The sequence below is a fragment of the Schistocerca americana genome, chromosome 7, assembly GCF_021461395.2.
Source record: "Schistocerca americana isolate TAMUIC-IGC-003095 chromosome 7, iqSchAmer2.1, whole genome shotgun sequence".
Classification (NCBI taxonomy): Eukaryota; Metazoa; Arthropoda; class Insecta; order Orthoptera; family Acrididae; genus Schistocerca; species Schistocerca americana.
Genome location: NC_060125.1, coordinates 293103625 through 293127078, shown reverse-complemented (window position 1 = coordinate 293127078; position 23454 = coordinate 293103625). Strand labels below are relative to the sequence as shown.

At 41.7% G+C, this 23454-nt stretch overlaps 1 protein-coding gene across 1 annotated transcript in view; it reads right to left on the bottom strand.

Annotated features, from left to right (window-relative positions):
- Nucleotides 1–23454, bottom strand: part of LOC124622885 (dipeptidase 1-like) — a 99962-nt gene that overhangs the window by 37315 nt on the left and 39193 nt on the right. Inside the window, exon 5 of the mRNA XM_047148677.1 lies at nt 9903–9972. Coding sequence (XP_047004633.1) covers nt 9903–9972 — 70 coding nt within the window. The remainder of the gene's footprint in view (nt 1–9902; nt 9973–23454) is intronic.

Genomic DNA, 23454 nt, shown 5'->3' with positions numbered 1-23454 from the left:
CCTCTTGACAGCCAACAAAGAACTTCCTTGTACACTTACCACCCATTCATCTGCCTATATGTCCTGCCCATATTCATTTCGATTGAAGGCCTAACTACTCCTTTTACTTCAGTTACTTCCTATATCAATTTGTGTGTTTCTATCGTAGTAACTCCCAACAGCTCCCTTTCCCCTTAAGAGCAATATTATTGACTTGATTTCACACTAACTGTCTGAGTCTGACAACCACAGGTGATAGCTCAAATTGACCGTGAATTATCCGTTTCTGGCTCAGATTACTCTTCCTTATTTTTTTCTTTCTGAAACAGCCGCAAGCAGGTTTTACGTGTAAGTTTCTTCGTTTTACTTTCAATTTAGTCCTGTCTTTAGGTACGACTGACACCGAAATCCTGCCAAATTAACTGGCAGATTTTACTGATTGCTTTACGATGTGGTGTTTGTTGAAACTTACTTTAAAGGACTGCTTTCGTACCGTGATTAGTCAAAATATTAAGACCCATGCCCATAGCGAGATTAGATGCCTACTCGTGACGTTCAGGTATATGATACGGTAACGAAGTTATATAAGGGAAGCATTCTAGCGATGACACGGACCGAATACGGGGAAGTTCACTGACATGATGGATGTTGACAAAAGATACTTACGGTTGTCCGTCTTGGGACAGTCACCCCGGTAATGGCGAACTGTCGGCAGTCCGTGTGCATTTTTCGTCAGCATTTGTGGAAATCGGTCGAAGAATGCTTCAACCACGTCTAGGGACGAACTGTTATCGATTTTATGCATATACTGATGTTTTCCCCGACAACGATGGTACCTTCTACAGGATAACCGTCCCTGTCACAAAGCCGGAAAGTTGCTACAACGGTATGGAGAGCACGACAGTGGACTGACGTTGAAGTATTAAGCATTAAGTTCGCCTAACTTGAATCTGATGCAATACATCTGTGACGCAGTCGGGCAGCAGCTCGTACACAAAAGCCACGGAAATTTACGGGAATTGCATGGTCTATGCGAGGACATTTAGTGCCTCACATCTCTGTGAGATATTTCAAGGGCTTAGCGAATAACAAACCCGCTGAATCGGTGGTGCGTTGCGTGCCTACAGACTATTAATAATCAGGTGGCCATAATGTCCTGACACATCAGTGTATTTGGTCTGTAGTCTTTCCATTGGTTGCAGCTGCTTCTCCGTACCCGTAGTGTTTGTCATTGTAGAGACTTCAACACATTACACTGCACTGCGTTATGTATTTCTCTTCACTGCAGCTGGTACTTGGTGAGAACTCCATTTAACGACGCACATACCACGATAATTACGATCATCTTAATTTTTCTTAAACATCAGAAAATACAGTAGGGGATTAGTGTACGGTCGACGGACCACAAACACATATCGAACGAAGATGGAAGGCGTACAGGGCATTATCTTGTACCGAATCGAAGGACCATCCGTGAATCTCACAATAACTTGTATCGTCAGATCCTACCGAAAGACGTACTAGAAAATCCAAGGAAGTTCTGGTCATATGTATCACATAAACTGACGATCGCTCTAAGCATGTGGTTATACCTTGATACCAGTGCCTACCAACTTTAATTGTATATTACAGCACTGAGGATGGTCACTAATCAATTTTGCTGACAATAAAACAACAAAATACGGCCAATGCTGATTTTCCTTCCAATTCTATCCACTATTTGATCGTGGTGCACACAACACGCAATGGAGTCGCCAATCAATATGGTTATTGTTACAACAAATTAGTTTTATCAATTCCTTAGTCCCGTGGATATATTTTTGTTTCATTATTCTCCAATCTTCTCTTTAGAACTTGAGGCATTTACCTCGGTCCTCTTTTTCATTCCGCCACTTTCCTTTTCACTATGGTTCCTTTTAAGGACGTTTTAATGCAACGTAGTAGAGAGTGATGATGGCGTGAAATAATCTGCACATTTTACTGTAAATGATTTGAATGTGAGTATTCTGCTTATTCTGTAGCCGCGTCATTTGAGGGTTAACGTTATTTTCGTATATTTAGTGTGTATAAGCGTCCTGGAGGCTGTATATTGATTTCAATAGACCACTTGTCAAGGTTTTTAAATTTCTACGCAATTCTCCATTTTTCTATTCACTTGTAAAAGCGTATTTACTAGCGTAACAAAATCTTAGCACGCAAGAGTGTCTGGAACGAGAGTACTGAGATTAGTTCCGCGGAAGGGGAAAACAATTAAAACTGCTTAGACTAAACAAGGCGCGGGTTCCTAGTGGAACTCAAGCTAGATTTTGCACGCTATTCCAGCGGAATTATCTCCTTACCCCATATTTATCGAGAATACTGTTGTGCGGTAAACAGGCCCAAGAGCCTTGTAATGGCTTAGGTCATTTCAGTTCACAAAGAGAAAATACAACGAGGTAACAAAAGTCATGGGACAGTTATATGTACATACACAGATGACGGTAGTATCGAGTACAGAGAGTATAAAAGGGCGTTGCATCGGTGGAGCTATCATTTGTACTATGATGATTCATGTAAAAAGTTTTCCGACGTGATTAAGGTCGCATCACCGAATTAACAGGCTTTGAATAAGGAATAGTAGTTTTAGGTAGACGCCTGGGGCATTCCATTTCGGAAATCGTTTGGGAATTCAATATTCCGAGATTCAAAGTGTAAAAGTGTGCAGAAAATAGCAATTATCGGGCATTAAGTCACACCACGGACAACGCAGTGGCGGACGATCTTCATTTAACGACCTACAGCAGCGGCATTGTCAGTGCTAATAGACAAGCAACTCTGCGTGAGATAATAACAGGAATCAATGTTGGACGTACGACTAACATAGCCGTTTGGACAGTGCAGCGAAATTTGTCGTTAATGGGTTATTACAGTAGACGACAAACGCGAGTGTCCTTGCTAACACCACGATATCACATGTAGCACTTCTCCTGGGCTTGTGATCACATCGGTTGGGCCATAAACGACTGGAAAACCGTGAGCAGGTCAGACAGTCCCGATTTCAGTTCGTAAGAGCTGATGGTAGAGTTCGAGTGTGGCGCAGACACCACGCAGTCGTGGAACCCAACTGTCAACAAGGCACCGTGTAAGCTGATGGTGGCTCCATAATGGTGTAAGGTTGGTTTGTATGAAATGGAATGGGTCCTCTGGTCCACCTACAGCGATCACTGCCTGGAGATGTTTATGTTCGGCTACCTGGAGACCATTTGCAGGAGAACAACGATGAAATTTTTACAGATGGCAATGCGCGAAGTCACTGGGCACAACTGTTACCGATTGGTTTGAAGAACATTGTGGACAATTCAAGTGAATGTTTCGGCCATCCAGATCGCCCGACACGAAGCCTATCGAGAATTTATGGGAGGTAATCGAAGCGTCAGTTCTTGCACAAAATCCTGCACCTTCGCAATTTTGGACGTCTATAGAGGCAGCGTGACCCAATGATTTGGGGAGAGACTCACAGCTGCTTGTTGAGTCCGAGTCGAGGTACTACCCTACGCGGGGAAAAATGAGGTCCAACACGATATTATGAGCCAAATGGTTCAAATGACTTTGATCACTATGGGACTTAACTACTGAGGTCATCAGTCCCCTAGAACTTAGAACTACTTAAACCTAACTAACCTAAGGACATCACACACATCCATGCCCGAGGCAGGATTCGAACCTGCGACCGTAGCGGTCACGCGGTTCCAAACTGACGCGCTTAGAACCGCACGCCACACCGGGCGGCTGTTATAAGCCATCCCATGACTTATGCCACCTCAGTGTAGATCGTATGCACAGGATCATAGACCACTATCACTGACTTTAGTCGGTTGCTGGATCCTTCAGCATATTCTAATCTAAAACATCAGGACTTTCATGGAGGTAAAGAATCTTCTTTCAGCATCCGTATGGATTTATGAAAAAGAAAATTATGTATCTTGGCATGTAGGGATATTGATCCACCAAATAATTGTTAAAATTCATGGTGAACCTTCAGCTTGGTAAACAGTAGCAATGCAAACTGTGCAAAATAAAGGACAGCTGAAAGTTCACCATGAATTCTAACAAGTATACAATTTACTTTATTCACATACGAAATACAGTAAACCGTGAATGCAGGTGAAAATCTAATTCGACTTCCCATATTCCCTAAAATCGTTCGACACTGAATGGTACCGTCGACTACTTACGCACATACGATCATAATATCTTCGTAGATACGTGAATGGGTCGAGGATCATGTGCCTAATAGACCCCAGTATGTTCCACTGTACCTCGAATGTTTCACAAAAAGCCGGCCAGTGTGGCCGTGCATTTCTAGGCGCTACAGTCTGGAACCACGTGACCGCTACGGTCGCATGGGTGTGCGTAATGTCCTCAGGTTAGTTAGGTTTAAGTAGTTCTAAGTTCTAGGGGACTGATTGTATGGGGTCCGTAGGCCCTTACTCTAAGTTTGCACTCGGCACAGGTCGACAGGGCAAACAATCGATAGTGTGTCGTGTTGCGAGAGCGAGTGTGAGTTGAAGTCAGTTCCCAGGTTGCGGGCCGAGCCGGGTGGAGGTCTGTTGCGGTAATACAAGGCTGACCGACAAAGGGAGTGGCCATCGCCGCGGTTTAACCCCTTTGTGTTAGAATAATACGGGAAAGTGAAGAAGTATAATTACTAGAGTGATCAGTGGTATTTCTGTGCCGATATTTTTGGTTTCGCGTCTACCGCGCCGGCATCATTTGGATTGCAGTGTTGGATTGCAGTGAATGAATTTGCGTGTGACAATAATGAATAGCGAGGAAGCCTGTGCTGAGATTAGCCGTTATTAAATATGTATGACGAAGGCAGTGGCTGTCTCCTTTTTCTTGTGTTTTAGAGACGAATATAGGTTCTTGATTAATGAAGCTGTGTTGGCGTTCTTCTTGTCACCAGACGTTTCATTATTACAGCATTTGAGAAGGAAAAATGGAATGTAACAACTCCGTAGCAGTCCATTCCGATTGCCAGCCCCATTAGGTACACGGTCACATTAATTAATATTTATTTGGGCTGCTATTCAGATCCCGATCGAGCGGGATACATAGTATCGGAGGTGTTACATGATGACCACAGATGTTAAGTCCCATAGTGCTCAGAGCCATTTGAACCTTTTTTTTTTTTTTTTTTTTTTTGTTTCAGAGGAAGGGAAATACCTTGTTCGGTTCTCCACCGAATCGGAATGCGACCCGTGACGTTCTCAAAATAGGAAAAGTATGATGACCATGACAAAATTTCCGTTTTAAATGCGGCTATACAGGGTACGTTGTGAAACGTGTCACAAATCCCTGCAAGAGGGAGTATTGGTCAAAAGTGGAAGAAAAATTTCCGAAAATTATATTTCCAGAAACCAGTACCGCTTCGAACATGGACCATTTTACTTAGGACCGTAACGTGTATCTACCGATGGCGTAAGCCGCACAAGTGGCCGCGTAGTAAATTACCACAATATGCGCGTGTGGACAGATGCAAATCCTCCAGCATTCATTGAGGTGAGGCATCAATGTGTGGACATGAAATATCGCTGAAAGACTGTTAGGTTCATAGAGTTCAAAAAGATTAACATGTGATGTGTAGAACGTTGCTCTTCCATAAAGACAACGGCTACGGCTTCTGCACAGTGAGGCACCTTCCAGTTTTGTACAGATCGCCCTGAAGCAACTCAGCAAAACGTTACTCGGGCGATGGATTGGTCTTTGAGGTACAACTGCAAGGAATTCCATTTACTGTACTTGTATCGTTGGGATTTCTGGTTAGGAGGGCTTTTGAAGGCTTTATTGCACGCTCACTCCAACAGTAATGTGCAGACGTCAAAGGAGTGTGTAATCAGTGAATGTGAAGCAGTGGGACTGGAGGCAGGTGTTCACTGCGAAAAAGGGATGAAGGATAGCAAATGATGCGTGGTAACCCCAAGCGGCACTATATGCAGTATCTACTACGCTACAGATGGGAACAAGAGGACGAGTTGGTCCATAACTTAACAGCTGTTGGTTTGGTGACATATACGAACCGGTCTTCTATTTTCCTGTAGTAGTGTTAAACACTTTTTAAGTACCCTGTATGGAAGGTAATGGTCATAACAAAGAAATATCTCACTGGTGTCCGATTACAGAATTAACGGCGAACGTCTTGAGGACGTAGCATAGCATTCTCTGCTGCAGGAAACACAGAGACAATCAGTACTAGTCGGCGTGACCGTAAGTTGCCTGTCAATGATGGATCTACACGTCATGTTCAGGAGAGACGGGGACCAGGCAGAACGCTGGATGTTGCACCCACCCAGCACACTAAGAAGTTACAGGTATTCACTGTGACCTAAACCTAGCCAGTGAGACTCACTTTGCCTGTTGCCAAACCAACTGTGTCTTGCGTTCAGACATTGTCAGCGGAAACGTGTAGGCTTCAGTTAATCGGCGGCATTTCAAACTTACGGTAAATAGCGGTACCTCTTAGGGAAATAACCACAAGGGATGGGAAGGAACACCAGATGCACTCTGTGTATATCCCTGTGCCCCCAGTCTCATGTTTAAGAGACTATTCCGTTAGTCACGAAACTCACAGTCTGCTACATTGTCCCCAGAACAGATCGTGGCCACTTTTCTCTGGGTCTAGTGGAAGTTTTGAAGCAGAGACTGCGAACGTTCGGTAACAAGCTATGCTGTAACTTACTGGACTTGCGCCATACTGTTGACATCAGCAAAATCCCTGTAGTTAAATATGATGTGCACTACATATCAGAGACAGTTACCGAGGTAGTTGGCTGTCTGTGGATGCACACAAGGGCTTTTATAGCTTAGACGACTCTCAGTGTAATCCAGATAACGATACGTGTAGCAAACCAGGAAACACCTGTCAAAGATCTAAAGAAACACATATTACAGATGAGAGTGTTATAATCCTAGATTAACTGCAAAAGGATTCGCAACAAAGTGCCAAAGCTTGAACCGCCCCTAGTAGTCAGTGAGGCCGACGTAATACGATGAACATGTAGTTCAGGACCCCACTCATTACTGGGATATGCAGCACTTAGAGGATATCTACGCGGAGACTGGTATCAGGGACCATGAAGCAGTTACGGCAACAATGAATGCCAAAATACAAAGGGCAACTAGAAATATTTGTGTGTTCAGCATACCAGACAAGCAAGCAGTAGTGTCATTAGTCACTCACAGGCAATCCTGGAGGTGAAACTGAAAGCAGAATTGCTGAAATATATTTAGAAATACGTTTGTTCAAAAAAATAGTACGAGTATTGCCCCAGGTTAATTCTTATATCAGCGGCTGAATTAGTCCCTCTGTTAACTATAATCCGTCGTTGGTCACTTGTACAAAAAACCGTGCCCAGTAGTAGGAAGAAAACACAAGTCACACCCATCTACAAATCTACAACAAGAGTAACAGAAGTTATCCAAAAATTACCGTCTAGTATTCTTGGCTACTATTTGTTGTAGAGCGTTATAAAACATTCTAAGCTCAAACGTAATGAGGTATCTCGAACAGAATAAATTACCCCATGTCGATCAACATAGACTTCGAAAACATCGTTCATATTAAGCCGAACTCGGATTTTTGCAAAACGACTTACTAAAAGCCCAGTATCAGGCCAGTCATGTAGGTAAAACATTTCCTGATTTGCGGAAAAGTATTTGTCTGAGTACCACATCTACGATTATCAAAATTACCGTCGTATAGTGTACCAAGCGATATTTGGTTTGAGGAATTTTTGGAGGCAGGCAGTTATTTTGCCTGGGGTGTCAGTGAGAGAAGCAGAAGTGACTTCGGATGTACTCGAAGGAAGTGCGCTGGGTTCACTGCTCGTTCTTGGTGTATATTAATCATATTGTGGGCAATATCAGTAGTAACCGCATACTTTTCACAGATGATGGACTTGTCTGTAATAAAGTACTGACTGAAAGCAGCCACACAAATCTTCAGTGAGATTTTGATAAGATTTCAAAATGATCCAGAGATGATTTGCTTAAAATAATGATGTGCACTTCACAACACGAAAAAAAAAGTTATATCCTATGACAGTGGTTAGGATTGGAATTGGTAGAATCAAATACGTGAGCGTAACACTTCGTAGGAATGTATAGTGCAACGATATATGTCCAAGATAAGGAGCAAATTTAACAAAACGAAAGAAGAGGCATGCTCTAAAAGCCAAGCAAGTTTTGAATCAGAAGCAACAGCACATTTACCTTGATATGAAATTGCCCAAACAGTATTATTTTTAGAGTGTCAATATATTTCTCTTGTGATATGGATGCGGAAGGATTTTGAAGAGACACGACAACTATGACATATAATAATGCAGCTGCTTTGCTACCGATGTAATTAGTCCACCAAAACAACTAAAATCATTCAAATTATCCTTCTGTACTAACAAAACTGCCATTAGCCGATTCGCATTTTGCCTACAGATTTTCTTCTAGTACTTACTTAAAACAGGAGTATTCAGAATTTTAATCAACATCTGAAAAGTGAAAGACATTTAGTTCTATGGCAACTTTCGGTATTCATATAACTGATAATCACTACCCTCTTATTACAATTCAGTAAAATGAGGACATCATTAGAAATAAAAAAATCAAGTCTACTCTAAAAGGCGGGTAGCAGTCAGGGCGAACAGGCTTAGCTGGTGGGGTCATGTTACACGCATGGGAGAAGCAAGGTTACCCAAGAGACTCATGGGTTCAGCAGTAGAGGGTAGGAAGAGTCGGGGCAGACCAAGGAGAAGGTACCTGGATTTGGTTAAGAATGATTTTGAAGTAATAGGTTTAACATCAGAAGAGGCACCAATGTTAGCACTGAATAGGGGATCATGGAGGAATTTTATAAGGGGGCTATGCTCCAGACTGAACGCTGAAAGGCATAATCAGTCTTAAATGATGATGATGATGATGATGATGATGATGATGACTCTAAAAGGCTGGAGCCAGTACAGCATTCCACACAGTGACCTGAAATATAAATCTGCGATTGAAATTGGTTGAATATAGTTGTGAGTTTCATTTCTATACAAAAGTTACAGCCACTGAAATTTCATACTTAACGAATATTTGAGAATTTACTATAGTTAAATTTTCGTAGCGTATTCCATTGGCTGTAACTGTATTAAATGATAACATGAAAACTGCGTGAGTAATTACAGTTTCCTTCTAGTTTATGTTGATGAACATCCGCCTTTAATGCTATGCAGAGACAGTTAGTTTCACAGTCACTTCATTTACTAAATTATTCGTTATTCTAATATGTATATTCCACATCTCAAAGTTATATAAAAGATAGCAGGATGTAGATTTGAAGATATCATGAATCATATTTACGTTTTGTGGACCTTCTGTTTCAAGTACGAGGTTGTACTCCTTGTGAAACTCTAAATTAAACATGATATTAGCGGAATGCGTAAGATAGCAATGCAAACCAAATTAGATGTGAAATTGAAGGGACCAGAAACGGGCCGATTTAATATCGTCTTCATTCATTTGCGTTTCGCTGCTGAATCGCTCTGTCAGCCACAGGCCCTTTTCCCGCTTCGGTCTTAATCTGGATATCCCAGCTGCCTTGTCTCACAACAAGACAAATAAAATCTGCCAATTGCCCGAGCAGATAGTACTAATTAACAGTGACCCCGTAATTATCTTCGAATTAAATACACGTCAATAACAGTGAAATGTGAGTGGCAAGTGGATCAGGAGTTTATTTCCCGGCATTTACTGGATGTTGTCTAAATTGTGTACTCATACTCTCTAAAACGTTATTTTTACGTGTTAAACTATATTATAATGAGATCATTTAATCATCAGTAAGCGTTACAGGATATGCCCTGTGGTCATCTGTTAACGGTAAATTACGCTGGAGTACTACTTACCCTTCCAAAGTTGGAGAGTCCTCCTAGAATTGGTATCCTTCCCGGCTCGTCCACTGTTGAGCAGTCTGCCCTAACAAACAGGTGGAGTCAGTTCATTGATTCCAGACAGAAATAAGAGAATGCATTATGAATTACACCAAAAGATCAATGCACTGAAACTATTCCGGGGGAATCCGCCGCCGTTCTGTTGAAGCAGCTGAAAGCAATGCTTATTGTAGCAATTTTCACACTTATTCTAGAAACCACAGGCAATTACTTGAAATAAGCAAATAATTGCTCCTGAAATTGATTGTTAGTAAATCTTATATAATATTTTTTCGCAGGGTGCATTGTTTTGGTCACTGTATTCCATTACTCTGAAATGCAAGCTATTATATATATATACAGGTTTATCACTTCCGCTACATTACTATACACAAACTTGATAGATAATACAGATGTATGTGGTAAAGGGTTTTATTGTATTCTACTTCCACCATTTTAGCTTAGCTTCAGGCAGTGATGTCAGCATTTACGTAAACCGCTCCGCAGTACTTGTTGCAGGCTCTGATGCTATTACGCTGAGCTAGGGGCGACACCATGGTATTGCTGACTGCGAGACGTCAACTTTCGCCCACAAACCCGGCAATGGGAGAACCCGGTAACGTCTCGTGAGACAGGGAAGAGGTTCGGCGAGCTGGCCGCAACAGCGGTTCGTTCTCTTACCTTCCAGCTTCCTCACCCTCCGGACATGTCCAGCAGTCCGTGTTGAGGGCGAAATACTCTTTCCGTACCATGTGCGGTTGACTCCGCGGGCGTAGCCAGTTTTCAATAACGTTGTACCCCGTAGTGGTATTTCTTGGGAATAAAACTCATTTTCCCCGGACCAGAGTACTACTCAGTTTAGATGTAGGGAAAACACCCCTGATACCATCCTGACATGAACACAGCAGAACTTACTTGCATTTCGGTGAGCCTATGAAGAAACAAAACCAGCTGAGAGCGAATACCAGTAAAGACCGCCTGATAATGGTTGTCCATTTGTGGATTGTGCATTGCCATAAATATTATAGACGTCGATCAAGTTTCGTAGGAGGTTTAGAAAAATTTTCCCTGGCGCAAAACAACAAGCAGTTGCCCAGCTTGTCAGTAATAAGCCATTTTTCCCGATAATCTCAATGGCATTGATGTACAAGAACCTCTGCACTGTTTGTTATTCCTGCTTTGGCGTCTCGCATCCAAACCAAGAACCAGGTATGAACCAGGTATGACCAGTTTAACAGCTCAGATCCCAGTATAAAACTTGTGAAAGAAATAGAATAAAGTATAAATTTCCTAGATCTTAAAATTTGAAATGTGAACAGCCAAGAGAAATTCGGAATTTTTCGTAAGCCATACACCATAGATTGCACAAAAAATAATGTTTCTTGGCATCCAGTTTGCCATAAGCGAGCCGTTTTTAATTTATGGTGCATAGACTAAGCAACTTGCCAATAGATTATGACGAAATAAAACATTAACGCGGTATCTTGCAAGGAATAGCTATTAACAATGTTTTGAGACCTGAAATAATCACCGAACTATTTGATCGAAAACTTAGACACTGCAGATATGGCTGATACAATTACACTAGAAAAAGGAAGTGCCATGTGCAACAGGACTAAGTTTACCAAATTACCATACTTAGAAGGAGTCTTGGATAAAATCGCAACGATATTCAAGAAAACCAACATAGGGATCAGTTTCCACAAAGACAATACATTAGATAATGAAATTAGACAGAGCTGTTGCAGAACCAGACAGTATTAAGATGAAGGATGTATAGGATAGAATGTGGCTCATACACAAAATGCTGTACTATAAAACTGGAAGGGCGTTCACTGACGGCTTTAGAGAACACCTACATGTTAACATTGTACCTTTATAAATCATTGTTCACTTTGTTAAACATGGTATTGTTCAGAATAAAGTGAAGATCATGCAGAATGTTCTCTGTCTCTTTGAACACCTACTTAATTCTAAAATCATTGGCTTGGAATATCATTTCATAGAAATAGTTGCTATCCCCATACCACTGTTTAAAGAAGGTTCATTGTTACGTATTATCACGTTGCACCATATGGTAAGCAACAGTTTCAATGTGGTTTGGAAATTTTATTTTAAAAATACAAATCAAGAATGAGATTCTCACTCTACAGTGGAGTGTATGCTGATATGAAACTTCCTGGCAGATTAAAACTGTGTGCCGGACCGAGACTCGAACTCGGGAACTTTTAATACAAATCAAGTTTGCCGTTGCCTACCTGCTGTTTGCTGTTGTGCTTTCGAGAAATATGCAACAATGTTGTCAGGACTAGAGGTAAGTGGAAATTTTTATTATGGCCAGATAATTATTTCACTTCAATTGCGCATTTAATATAAAGACAAATTGTATTCAGACCAGTTACAGTTCAGTTCAAACTAGGTTCTGTTTAATCAGAGGCTGGCATACGAGTTTAAGTTGGATAAAAGTTTGTGGGTTCATACTTGTGGTAATACGTGGACGTTTTATAGTTGGGAGGTAACTTAGATCTAAATATCATACAGAAACACGTAGTGGGAAACTTATATCTACCTAAGTTCCCCAAGATCTGCTTAACAAAGTGAACAGTGGTTTAGAGAGGGTACAACGGTAACAAAATTTTTATCAAAAACCTTATTCAGTTGATATTTTAATGCGTGAGTCATGGTAGTGGAGTGGTCTTTCCGTCAACTCTGAGCACGTGAACAAAATTAAATAGCGGCCAATAGTGATTCCGACAAAGTAGCTACGTAGTGCTCCAGCATTACCTGAAACTTTTTCTCTTAAAAAAATTACGTTATTAAGAATTTATATTCTTTTCATCTTTCAATATGTATATCACATTCATCCTTGCTATCCTTTACAGTAAATCACTCTTCATCTGACTCATACAATCACAAGTCCACACAGCACTACTGGACACGTACATCACCTACCACACTTCAGTTAAGAATGTATCACACTGCACAGAGGCCAAGACTATGCCACAAGAAGACCGACAGTTGTTTAACAGTAACTTAACTTGCTCTCTCTCTGGCGTTCACATTAGTAACTTACAAAAATCAAAATGATATGCCCACCTTACCGTTAATTTGATAATACGAATGGTGCTTACGACGTTTTTGTTAGGTAACATGGAAGAATGATATGAGCTACCACCTTTTATTTTCATACTCATTTTATTTATTTTTAGAATCTCTTACATAATATGATGTGTTTTACCAGTTCTTCGTAAATGCTATGTAACAAGTTCTGTAAGTGGTCACTGTTTTTCCGTTGTGTTGCAGTTTTTATATGTGATAACGAAGAAGAAGCAAGTGCCCGTCCATACATTTTATCCTCTTCAAATCATTTAATCTTTAGAATGTATCTTGCCTAATTTTATCTATATTAGTTGCGCATTATTATGTTGCGTAGTTACTTTTTGCGCTTTTGTCGATAACACTTTAAGCACTTTGGAATTTATTAGAATATTTACATACTTTTTATGTAACTACATTCCCCATTTGGGGGTCGATAAAAACAAATATATGTATTTATGATGTAGCATCTTCTGCTGTATTGCTCAAATTTGTTGTGCTGTATTGTTGGCAGAATCGTTCGTGAGCATTTTGTGGCTTCTATGCTTTTTTCCTCAGTTGTAATATAAACAAAATAATATATAAGGAAAGTCCAAACCGCCCACGTTAAAATTAAACTCAAAGTCATAATAACTGGGAAGGGGAAATTTTCTTGCTCTGTGAATCACAGGAGATAGAGGGGATGGATGGTAAGATTACAATGAAGGTCTCTACAAGGAAGCTGAGTTATCAGATGGCTGGTCAAATAAGAAGGAAAATTGTTGCAAATGGATTTTACAATCTATAAATTTGGAGATATATGATCAGACTTTCGGAAAAATTTCATCCACAAAATTACTAAGATAGCAGTGGAAGAAAAGTGTCAAAACTACTGCACAATCACCTTAACAGTTCAGTATCCAAGTTGCTGACAAGTATAATACAAAGAAAAACGGAAAAAGAAATTTAATTATCAGTTGGATGATCAATTGGCTTTATGAAAAGGCGCCAGAGAGGCAGTTCTGACGCTACGCTAGATAATTTGAGCAATACCTATTAAGAATCTGAGGTTTACTACATCTGTCGAGCTATAAAAAGCGATTTTAAAATACTTGTAAAATTTTGCAAACATTGGATACTTTCAGAAAAGTAGATGTTACGTATAGAGAACAATTGATAATACAAAATATGTACAAAAGATAAAAATGTAAACGGATATCAAGAACGAAGTGTTCCGACTAGTAATAATATAAGATAGGCAGGTAAACTTTTGATCCTGTTGGCCAGTCAGTGCATCAGAGAAAGAAGGAAGGAGGTTTAGAAGCGGGATAAAATAATCAGGGTTAAGGGGTATCGATTATAAGATTAGCTTATGACGTGAAACTGAGAAAGAATAGCAGGACGTGTTGAGTGGAATAAAAAAATGGTTCAAATAGCTCTAAGCACTATGGGACTTAACTTCTGAGGTCATCAGTCGCCTAGAACTTAGAACAAATTAAACCAAACCAACCTAAGGACGTCATACACATCCATGCCCGAGGCAGGATTCGAACCTGCGACCTTAGCGGTCGCTCGGTTCCAGACTGTAGCGCCTAGAACCGCACGGCCACTCCAGCCGGCTGAGTGGAATAAAAATTGTATTGATCACTCATACAGATAGACAGGAAACAGAAGGATTATGAAAGTAATGAGTGGTAGCACAATAAAAATCACACCTAAATTCAACACTGAAAATGAATACGAAGTAGATAAAGCGAAGCAATTGAACTGCCGCAAAACAACACATTATAGGCGAAGTAATGCTTACATAAAAATCAGATCATAACAGGTAGAAAAAGCAAACCTGGCCAAAAGTAATCCACTAGTATCAAACACGAGCGTTAATTTGAGGAATAAATCTCTCAGGATGTAAGTCTGGAACACAGCCTTATACGTAAGTGAATTAGGGACTGCGGTAAAATCTAAAAAGAAAAAAAAATCGAACCGTGGAGAGGCGGTACTGTAAGGGAAGCTGAAATTTAGATGGACCGATAATAAATCAGGAGGTTCGTCGCAGACTTAATGAGTAGAGTTATACAGGGAGAACATTGATAAGAAGCTGGAACTGGATAATAGGATATGTGCCTAGACAGCAAAGAGCAACTTAACATGCTACTAGAGAGAGCATTAGACAGCAAAACAAGGACAAAGGGATTGCAATATATCCAACTCCTAAATGAAGACATTCGATGCATGTACTACTGTTCGTTGGCACAGGGGAGAAACTCGTAGTGGACGGTATCCAACAAAAAACGTCTCGGACGAAATTTGTTATTGCGTTCCATGTGGAGCTACGAAGAACGTCCCTGGTGTGAGGAGTGGCACTTGGGAACCTTAGCCTCCTGATGCCAATTGGGGACCTACTTGAGTGAGAAGTAGCAGCTCCAAGGACTCACAGAGCTATAGTCCATCCAATAGAAAGTTCAACGTCATATCCATCTATTGTACAGCCTTTTCTTCCTATGAAGATAGTCACTACGATCGAAACCGTTAGAAAATTAATATTAAATCTGTACAGCTCATGGCAAACACGCAATTCTACGAAATCTGTGAAACTGACAACAGTCGGGCGAGTGGTATTCTGGGCCCACGCCCCTCCATACTGCATCCAAATAACACAATCGGAAGAGGATGTCACGCCGTCCGGTGAGTCGAAACTTACATCTGGAGGCATTTATGCGAGGTTGTGCAACGAATGTCAGTGCAGTCTATCTTTCACTTTGTGCAATAGTCTTGAGTATGATCTGGACATATCGGCAAAGAAGTTATTTCACTAGCGATTTGCAAGTTTTTACCCTTTTGGCGAATATGAATCAACATCAGGGATACAGTCGGAGAGTGTGTGGTGGGGAGTGGAAGTTGCTAAGGATTTCTACTGGACGTGGTTCTAGCTATAAGTTATTGGTAAACGCAATAACCATGTTACATTTGGTGGTTAGAGAGATTTTGCAAGCATGAATAATGGCCTCCTCCAATCATATTTGAATTTGGTCACCTTAGCTGATAGATTAAATAACTTTCTAACTTTGGCGATTACCAATAATATCTATAGCTCAGTGCTTCACGCTTTTCACATAGACATAGTGCAAGAAACATTGTAAAATCTTAAAATCGCTTAGCACCCATCGTATTAAACTTCGAATTATATTAGGATTCTCGTATACACAGCCGGCCGATGTGGCCGAGCCGTTTTAGGTGCTACAATCTGGAACCGCAAGACCGCTACGGTTGCAGGTTGTAATCCTGCCTCGGGCAGGATGTGTGTGGTGTCCTTCGGTTAGTTAGGTTTAAGTAGTTCTAAGTTCTAGTGGACTGATGACCTTAGATATTAAGTCCCATAGTGCTCAGAGCCATTTGAACCATCACAATTCCGTCTGGATCCGCTGCTCCACATCCCACTCGGCCCCAGATAACACTTGCGACATAGCAGTCGCAGAAGCCCATTATATTACGACTGCCGAGACCTTCCTTGAAAGGCTCATCCACGTAAGGAACACTTCAGTATATCATAAGAAGTCAACATTCAGTGACGCTCCATATTTTCCATATGGAATAATAGCCTTCACTTACACCCAAACGTCCAGATATCAGACACTTAGAGCGGTACCAAACGTTGTATGTCAACCAAATCACCGATTCAGTTATGCTGAGTGCTGTCGTTCAGTAGAACATGCATAAACATTAATTAAAAGTGTCATCAGCACAGCTACAGAGCAAAGCAAAAGTTATCTGTGTGCAAATTTAGTGCAGTTCGCAGGTGGGTGAGAAGACAGCGCTTTCAGGCGTCTTACGAAATGTTCCGAGTTCAAATCCCAATAACGACAACTTTTTTTAAACTTTTTACACGTGAAACTGTTGTATGGGAGGACATTTTCCTGACATGTAAAATGACTATTCGGAGTTTGTAGCAATATTGTTTTGGCACTCTGCTTTCGCTGCGTTAGTTGAACGTTACGTACTTATTACTTATCTTATCCTTTGGTTTATCGTTAATTATTATTTTTACTATTTCTTCCGCATGTGTGATACAACTGTTTCTTTGGTTTTCTGTTCTGATTGTATATTCTGTAAAACTACAACTGTACCCTACAGGTTTATTACTTTCAAAGAAACTAAGCGAAGGCAGGCAGCCAAGAGAACATTACAGTAAACTCCTAACAGCCTTTTACAGGTCATAAACACGATGTCCAATAAAACACTATCACGTATAATACAGTCAAAGGAATTTGTCCTTATTGGAATTCGAAACCGTGACCTTTGAAACGTGCTTCTAACGCTCTACAAACTTCCCCACACACATATCTTATGTAGTTGCTCATAGCTGTATTTTTCATGTGCTCCGTAGTTATGGTGTTACTTTTAATTAATGTTTACGCCGATTATGCTGCACAACAACATATAATACGAATTACATAAAGTTTTGGGTGATACTTTATCGACAAATGGCATTTGGAGCCGACCAGAGTGTCTGACATCTCGACGTTTTGGTGTTCGAGACGTCAAACTATTTATCTAGAACGAGGAAGTGCAACGCAAATGCAGGTATCGTCACCATGCCAACTGACAAGAAATATCTGTACAGTAGAGAGTACTTCGGTTTTGACAGGTGGAGGCCGTAAAATTGTGTAACCGAAATTTTTACTACGAATCGTTTAACAGCGGAACGTGAAGATAGGAGCATTCGGTGAACTATACGAGCCAAAGGCATTTGCGATTTAGCGGATACTGGCGTGAGTTTCATTCACATTCCAATACATGGTGTTCCAGAGGACAATATTCCTCAGTCTGAATGACGGAGAGGAAGACGTTCCAGTCTCCCATTCCACAGTCTGTTTTTGACTCTACGACTGAATTTGACTTGTACTGCATCACAAGGCATTCAAGTATTCACCGTGTGACTGCATAAATGTACTCTATTCAGATGACGTTTCACTCCGTGTGCTGTCAACGCCGCCATGCAATAGTGATGCCTATGACACGTTCCTACTAGGTACTATGACTGATCACCAGTATATTACAGAGTTCAGACGGCGGCAGTATCTGTCTCTTGCCCAAGAAGACATCTGCAGCAGAGTAATGCTAATTAAAATTCTGTCGTATTCACATAGGATGTAGTGGGAACTGAAAACATTTTAGAGCAGCTGGAACGTCATCTCCAATGCACCCGGTAACCAGCCTGCTGGTCGGGACTCTTGGTTCAATCGATGACGGACTTGTGGAGTCAAAGCAAAACACATCAGATTCCATGCCCATGTCACGTAGAGAGGGCATGGAAAACATACAAAGGGAAAAAAATACAATTATCTGTGAGCATAAAGTTCTGGCATTACTGTCACAAATCTCTGAGCGTTATTGTTTCATCTTCTGTCGCTATTTGGTAGTTGTTTTATTGAGCGTACTGGACATATGGGCTTTTTTTTGGGGGGGGGGGGGGGAGGGCTATGGATTTCTTGCACTAGGATGCTGCACTGCCGGTACGGTCTCAGATTCTGTCAGCAGAAGGCAGTCAGTGAATTTCATTAAGAGAGGCGAACTTCCCGAGAGAGACAGGCAGATTTTGTGGCAGTTAAGCTGCGACCTGCCCCAGAGTACAGCTGAGTATGACATTTTTGCACTTTCTGGATTAAAATCAATGGTAAAGGCAACGCGCACCTCCTGACCAGCCTGAGAAAGAGGTTTTTTTTTTTTCACTTCAAAATGTTGCTCATCCAATCAAATAGTGTCACGCCATGACAGTGCTTGGCGCGAAGAAGCCGACCAATTGAGGAAATACTGCTCTCGGTCAGTACTAATCTCGTGTCTCTTAGTGGGCATACTGTACTCCAAGACTGGCAAGTTTGTGCCGCGTTTCCCTTTTTTGATGAAGTACGCCTTATTTCGTCCATCATGTTGGCAACAGTATTGAGTCATCCCTTCCAAGTAGAGCTTATTTGAAAGTAGATAGTTAGAGCGCAGAACCAGTTCTCGTAGCATTCGTGTTTCGTCCGCCATATGTTTCGCCTCCTGACTGTCGTCCGGTGCTCACTGCTTTGCTGATCTTGGGGATATTTGCAGTAGTACTCTGAGCAGCCCACTAGTAGGTATACTGGATTATAACCTGTAATTTAGTCTCATGTACTGTGCTTGTGCGAGCTGTCCAGATACGAGTAGCTTGTTGCGTTTTCTCCATGCAGTCTTCCATTTAATTTGGTAACGCCCCACAGTGTTGGCATTATTCTCTGTGAATACGATACAGGTTTTTAGAAGACTCACCTCTATGTAAGTTATTTGTGTATTTTTCCAATAATGATAGCAAATAACGTTTGCTTACTCTCACACTTAATTAAAATTACGAGATTCTTTAAACTATCCTACAACATTTCCATGATTCAGCGACTCACTAATAGTAAGCATAACCTGTCGTCCACCTAATCTGAGTATTCCCACTGTGACTGCGCTATCGTTGTGCGCAATGGCCGACCCATTGACCTTCTTCTTGTTAATCAGTTAAGGTAACGGGCGTTGCACTGTTCATTCTGTTTGATTATGTCTGTTTATCCACTACGGGGAGATATGTCGATTTCCCCTAGGAATGTATGTATGCTGTCCTTTGTTTCACGACTACGTGGTAACGATCCTTCAGTTTTCGGACGTAGTAAGCCACAATAGTTTTTAGATATATCATTTCAAAATGCAAACTCACGCAGAAAACATAAACATTCACTGTATTTACGTTTGAATACGAGGAGGAATGTGGGCAATACGAGGATAATATCCCAGTATCTGCATGGTGTAGAAGATGGATGACTTGGAGCTACAGCTATAGGTGACAATTCTCAGTAAGTCATAATGACCAAAGTTCGATCGTCCTCCGACGATCAGCGTGTCAACATAACCTCCACAAAAATATATAGTGCCGCTTGTTAAGCCAGTTTTCATATCAGAAACTAAGTACCGTGATCTTCTGTATACCCTGTGATCATGTATCTCAAAATAGTAATCAATATGTTAGCTACGCGACACATTGCTACTAGTTTATTACCATTTAATATACACTCTTGGCCATTAAAATTGAAACGCCAGGGTGGACGCAAAATAAAGAAATTTCAGGTATTGTGCGTGTTGACTATATTGGGAAGACTACACCATTAAATTTGCAAATGTCTTAGGAGTAAATTTAGTACACAGATTGGCACTTCTGCCTGCAACAATGGTTAACCCAGGTGGATATCGACTCGAACAGGGCTAGGACATAAATGCAGATATGTCAATCCATGCTGCATCATCTAACTGTTATTCGCTCGTAACGTGGCGTGCCACTTTCTTTGCAACTCACTATCTGATGTTTTAAATGCTTGAGTGATAGGGTGTACTGCTACACAGGGGAACAGCCGAACACCCTCTGTATCCAAGCAGATCATGAAAATGCACGCAGCGTGTAGTCGTGCTGTGTCTTGTTGAAAGCTAAAATGATGAAGTCTTGGTAGAGTACATGTCATGTTAGAGACCTAATGGAATCCATAGAAACTGAAGGTTTTTGCCAACCAGAGCTATTAGTAATGTGTACGCAATGGCACTCTACTCTGGCACACTGGGCCCGCATGGCGTTGAAGACTGCAATGCGGCAATGTTTGTTCTCCACGGAACTTTCACATCGGATACAGCTGTCATAATGCTGTATGCCGAACCGAATCTTGTCGGGAAAACAATGTGCTGCCACTCCTGTTTCCAGTTTTGCTGTTGTTGGGCACATACCGTCCGAGCACCCCTGTTTGCTGCTGCGTGGAGGGTATCACGTGTCAGTGTTCACCCTATCTGTTGTGCACGCTCACCGTAGTCCTCCTAAAAAAATTAAAACAATGAAAGAAAAAACTAAGCAAATATAAGCGTATATAATTGTGTAGCCAATTTAATGACAATAATTGCGTTAAAATAAAATCGTGATCCGAGTAGCCGCTCACTAGATACAGAAGTTTTCATTCAGGTGATTGAGCTGAATTCACGAGTGCTACAAGCGGGCGGTGTCCGCCACTGTTGCACAGTAGGGTGTTAGTGGTCAAAGAAACGCAAGTTACCGTGACGTGGACGCAGCCAATGCGTCGGGAAAGTTCCGAAAGCTGGCGGATTGATACGAACTGTCTCTGTTGTGGCTTGGCAACACAAGCCAAGCCACTATGAGGAAGCCGAAAGGCACGCGTTTAAGCTCACGCAGGCTGGCGTGAGGTCTGGAACAGGACAAGGAATTTATAGTAGCAAAGCACGTACGTAACTACTGGAATACTTAACTTTAATTCATAATTGGTGAACATCGCTCTTGACGGTACATGTTTTACAGCATCAATAGTAACTGGTAATGGCGCCTTGCTAGGTCGTAGCAAATGACGTAGCTGAAGGCTATGCTAACTATCGTCTCCGCAAATGACAGCGTAATTTGTCAGTGAACCATCGCTAGTAAAGTCGGCTGTACAACTGGGGCGAGTGCTAGGAAGTCTCTCTAGACCTGCCGTTTGGCGCCGCTCGGTCTGCAAACACTGATAGTGGCGACACGCGGGTTCGACGTATACTACCGGACCGCGGCCGATTTAAAGGCTATCACCTAGCAAGTGTGGTGTCTGGAGGTGACACCACAGTCTCTTACGCAGAAACGCGACTCACTTTCCATTAGCGGACACCCCTTCATTACGACCGAGTTGATGTGTCCATAATATCATAAAACGATAGAGGAAAAGTAGCGCGAAATTATGTGATGAACTGCAATGGGAGATAGGCCGAATTCCGCCAGATAACGTTGCAAAAGTATATCCCACGGAGCAATTAATAGAAGATATCGTACTATGTAAGTCAATGTCGCACACGACGGTCCGCACTGGGGAGGACACTCCACTATTCTAAAGAACGCTGATAGAAATGAGATGGGCAGACATGGTGCGAAAGGCCACTCCACAGTTATGACACAAGATTTATGTTTTACCAATTGATTAAGTAGCGTCTCTGCAGGTCAGGTCGTGGAGGAAGCGATTTGTGTCAAATTTTCAGTTTTATAGGATGTCAGACAATGTGCAAAACTTATGCCAGGTATGATGCCATCACTGTAGTCACTGTAGGTAAGTTAGCTGTCTTGACTATGTTGTTATCTTTCAGTTGGTTCAAGATGAGATGCAAATTGTTATATTTAATTCTAAATTATTGCATTGATCTACAACGAGCTCATTTTGGCGGAATTGTCAGTTTCAAGTGGGCTTATTGAGATGTTATAACTGTTACAGTATACTTACTTACGACTACAAACAGGGTGAGTTAGGAGGGTTGGGTTGGGTTCCTTGGGGGAAGAGACCAAACAGCGAGGTCTTCGGTCTCATCGGATTAGGGAAGGACGGGGAAGGAAGTTGTCCGTGCCCTGTCAGAGGAACCATCCCGGCATTTGCCTGGAGCGATTTAGGGAAATCACGGGAAACCTAAATAAGGATGGTCGGACGCGGGACTGAACCGTCGTCCTCCCGAATGCGTGTCCAGTGTGCTAAACACTAAGCCACCTCGCTCGGTCAGGAGGAAAAGTACGTACTTTGAGGGGTGATACTCCTAATAAACATATGCCCTTTTCTTAACCGTTTCCAGTAAACGAATGAAAACAACTAGGAACGGGAAACGTGTAGCGTCGTCCTTACTAACCGCGTCAGTATGCAGTTTACTTGCGCAAGTCTCAGTGCGCCAGTGCTTGTCGTAGTGCACGGTACTACAGTGTTGTTACGTGAACAACGAAAACCATTTTGTGTAGTGAAAGTGCAACGGATCTTCACACATAGAGAGTGTACTGACATGGTTTCTGTCTATAGTTTATCCCATGGGACTTCCAGAGTTTCTATGCGAGAATACCAACAACGATTTCCGAATCGCAGAGTCCCAGATAGCAGGGTGTTTAAGAGGGTGTTTCCGAACTGCGTGAGCGTGGTACGCTTCCAAGCGTAAATTTTGTCTCTCAGCGTCCCGTCAACAATCTCTTAATGAAGTTGAGAACATTCTTCAAGTAGTGGAACGCAACCCTACCACTAGCTTTACAATAATTATTGCCCAGCATGGTATTCCTCAAACACAATTGATACGTACAGCACACGAGCACGGTCTGTATCTCTTTCGTCGGCAGAGTGTACAACATCTGCGTGATGGAGATGCTACCGCCCTACAAGAATTCTGTCGATAGATCATGGCCAATGAGCGAGTAATTTCACGTGTTCTGTTCACTGACGAGTCAACACTGATCCGTAACGGAATCAACAACACGCGCAACTCTCATGTATGGGCAAATGAAAATGTGCACGCTTCTGTGGAAACGAATTTTCAACGACGTTTCTCAGTCAATGTATGGTGTGGTATTATTGATAACCAACTCATCGGTCCAGTTGATTTAGATAGCCATCGTACTGGGACACGGTATATT